Here is a 3,635-nt window from a genome sequence, read left to right on the forward strand (position 1 = left end):
TGATTCGAATCGAATCGTGACTTCTTTGGCAATACCCACCCCTAGCTCTGAGCATGCCCGATGATGACGTCACACAATACAACGGAGAGAATGTAAAACGCATCCATTACTTCCAGAAAAGTCTTCCAAGTTTTCTATACAATGTAGCATTTAGCATTATTTAAGTATATAAATAAGTATTTTCAGTAGCGTTATTAATCTGCGATCTGGACCTTATTCTAATCGCACATGAGCAGGAAGGATCAGATAGTGACACTCTCCATTGTTTACGGTCCTGATTTTCTTCACACTGATGACAAAACGCAGTTTTTTGGCCAGTGAAAGGGAACCAAATGCGGACACAAGTTTGAAAAAACACATTTAATGCATTATTTTCAGTAGGAAAGAGGCTTTAGTCAGTCTCTCATTCACTGAAGCTCCAGTTTATGGTTTCTGTAAAGCCAGAGACTCTCCAGCCTCCCTTTTTATGTATTCTTAGTAAAATGCAGCCCATGATAAACTTAATTAGCTATAGGAAGCAATAACCAAATTAAAGGGGAGCCACTTAAGGCACTGGTATACATTTTAAATGTCATTTTCAGTCTTTAAATGTCTAAAATCACCATCAATAAACTGGGATATTTGTTAAACTCAGAAAGCTACTCCTATTGGTTCTATTCAATATCATACCAACAAATTATGGGTTTTACTCGTGAAATTATCCTCTGGTAGTTAAATCTGTCAAAACTGAATATTTTTTTGCTATATTTTACCATTTGGATTTTTATTTTATCGTAATGCTTCCTTGAGCCAATAAAAAGGTTAAGGTTAAAAACTTGTTGGAGGTAATTTAAACATATTTAAACACATTTGTTTTTGATACCTGCTACAGTAGAAAAGAAACTGAACAGTTTTACAAGTTTAACTGTTTTTATTTAACTGGTTTAATATCCAATCAGTGTCATCCTACGTTCAGATCGCACGCAGCAGAAGCAGCAAAAACGTGCGTGCTGCTTCATTTTTGATGCTTGTACCAGTTTAGTTCTGACGCGCGGCTGAAGCATCTTCACTGCTCCTGCTGCGCGGTGGAAAAAGTGGGTCTGATGTGCGTTGGGCGGAGCTACTCTATCCTTTCTTGCCTGGAAAAATGGCAGCCATATTAGCTGTGATCAGTGGGGAAAAAGTCTTTTTAATGTTTTTAAGTGAGAAAGTCCTGAAAACTAAATTTCTGCACTCAGTTAATCCAGACTGATCTCATACGCTCACATATCGGCAGTGCGCTGTCACTGGGAATCCCCAGCAACAGCAGCCTCAGGCCCGCTCACATATTCAAGGTTTTCGCTGTATCCCAAACTGCAGGCACCAGGACAATAAAATCTAACATATTCTGCTGGCAGGTTTCTACATTTTAAGTTAATTTAGGTGTTAATAAACTTTTTCTGAGGAGTGATCATGTCAGATGCTCAGAAGGTCATGAGGCGCCACTTCAGCTGCTCAGACGTGCTGTGGTACCTTTTGCTGCGCCTTGATGTGCGTCAACCATTGACTTTGCATGTAAACTAGCTGCTTCTGATTCTTGCGGTCTGAAAGTATCAAACGCTGAGCTGAACATTTCAGGCTCATTTTTCCGCCATATTCTGCCGGGCTTCCTTTGACCTACCCCTCCATCTGGGCCTTTGTCTCCTTCAGCTCTTTCTCCAGCTCCTCTTTTTCCCTCTGCAGGCGCCGAAGAGCCACCTGCCTCTTCTCTGCCAGCTCCTGGCTCTTCTGCTCCTGCTCCTCCATGACGGCCAGCTCCCCCAGCACCTCCTCCATTTCCTCCTTAAGGTGTCTCATTCGCTCTTCAGAGCCTTCCCTCTCCTGCTCCAGCAGCGCAGTCAGAGAGTCCACCAGAGCCTGCAGACACCGACAGGAAGGACGTTTCCTAAATGTAGCGCTGTGCTCCAGCTTATTCTTTTAAAATAAACGATACTGAGGATTCATCTTTTCTAACCTTCTCTCTGACCCGCTCCTCGGTGAGCGCCGCCTTCTCTTGCTCCAGCTGATTCAGTCTGTCCCTTTCAGCCTGTTGTAAGAAGTTTAGCTCGTTCTGCAGCTCCTCTACTCTCCTAAGCAGTTCATCCTGAGTCTTAGCTAAAACCGTACAAAGGTATTAGTGTCACATGAATAACTAATCTTTAAATGACCTGATAAAACAGCAGAAGCTGCAGGTAAACGTACTTCTCTGCTCCTCTGAGGTCAGACACTTCTGTTCCAGATGTGCCACCTTCTCCTGCAGCTCGCTCTCCGTTTTCCGGAGCACCTCCCTCAGCCTGGAGAGCTCCGCCTCTTTCTGACGGACGTCTGCCTGAGAGTCTTCAGCTTCCTGGCGGGCCGATTCCAGCTGCCTCTCTGTGTCGGCGGCTGATTTCTGAGCAGCTTTCAGCTCCAGCTCCTGGTTTTCTAACCTCCTCTCCGCCTCCAGCAGAGCCGTCTTGGATGCCTGTAGCTCCTGCTCAAAGTTATCGGCCTCCTCCTCTTTTTGTTTCATTAACTCTTGTGTGGTTTGCAGCTCTGCTGCTCTTTGTTCCACCTCCATTTCTAGAAGCCTGCAGAAAGCTGCAATAAGTGAACAGTAGATACCTGATAGCTCGGATTAGAAGGGGAAAAGTTGTAAACATTTACTTTATTTTCTCCCCTTGGTGTTCAGCAGGATTGTTCTCTTGCGTCATCTCTTGAATCTTCAAGCGGAGATCCTATTTGGAAAAACACAAATGTCTTTTACAAGTTTTTTTTTCTTCAGAAGTTTCACTTTTGCAGCTGTAGGTTCAACCTGAATCTGATCATTCGCTGCATCCAAGTATTCCTGGAGTACTCGGATTTCTCCCCTCAGCTCTAGGATCACACCTGAAAAACAGGAGAATAAAGAGTTAAAACTATTCGCCAACAGATCATTTTCTTTCAAGAAAAAGGAGAAACTAAAAATCTTACCATTTAACCTCTGGATTTCCATCTCCAGCTCTGCATTCTGGGTTTTTGTCACTTGATGGAGATCCTCTAAATAAAAGGAAAAACATGTTTAAATGTATAGCGGACGATCTTTTATTTCCGGGTGGATCATCTCATCATATCATCAGTCATTCTGGTGATATGTTTACGTTAGGCGGGTGTAGGTACCAGATCTGCTCGGGCCCCCAGCGTCTGTGTGTTGAGAGCATCTGTAGCGTTAGCATTTCTAATGAAAGATGAAGCCGTACCTAATTAATAATAAAGCTAGAAAATCTGTTTATGGTGAACAAAGCAACTGTTAGACCCTGATATAAAGGGGGAGAGCTGGGTAGCGCTGTGGCTAGCTGTGCTCTGTAGCTAACAGGTTAGCCTCTTTTAGCTCGGTCAGTTAGCCAGATTAAGCTACACTACTTTTAACTTGTCAAAACCGTTCGTTTTCTAAAATTAAAATAAGTAAAATAACTATTTTCGTTGTCTAAAATCTCTACAAAAGTCATTTTTTTTTAAAGATGTTCCATTTGTCTAGCCTCATGAGACCATCCTGATCTCGCAAGCTTTCAAGGTTTCACTCGCAGATCAGTCTGGAGACTCTCCGTTAAAGAAAATTTGGAGCCGTTCACCAAACGAACGTCCAATCAGCGTTGGCTTTGAGGCGGGTTGAGGTGTGA

At 43.1% G+C, this 3,635-nt stretch overlaps 1 protein-coding gene across 1 annotated transcript in view; it reads right to left on the reverse strand.

The window, feature by feature from the left end:
• The window catches only part of LOC107086335 (hyaluronan mediated motility receptor-like), a 17,433-nt gene that overhangs the window by 10,013 nt on the left and 3,785 nt on the right, over positions 1–3,635 (reverse strand). Inside the window, exons 5-10 of the mRNA XM_015377201.1 lie at positions 2,950–3,015; positions 2,792–2,865; positions 2,644–2,714; positions 2,200–2,567; positions 1,973–2,112; positions 1,640–1,875 (exon numbers count right to left, since the gene is read on the reverse strand). Coding sequence (XP_015232687.1) covers positions 1,640–1,875; positions 1,973–2,112; positions 2,200–2,567; positions 2,644–2,714; positions 2,792–2,865; positions 2,950–3,015 — 955 coding nt within the window. The remainder of the gene's footprint in view (positions 1–1,639; positions 1,876–1,972; positions 2,113–2,199; positions 2,568–2,643; positions 2,715–2,791; positions 2,866–2,949; positions 3,016–3,635) is intronic.

This window comes from Cyprinodon variegatus, unplaced genomic scaffold (assembly GCF_000732505.1).
Source record: "Cyprinodon variegatus isolate N-32 unplaced genomic scaffold, C_variegatus-1.0 Scaffold148, whole genome shotgun sequence".
NCBI lineage: Eukaryota > Metazoa > Chordata > Actinopteri > Cyprinodontiformes > Cyprinodontidae > Cyprinodon > Cyprinodon variegatus.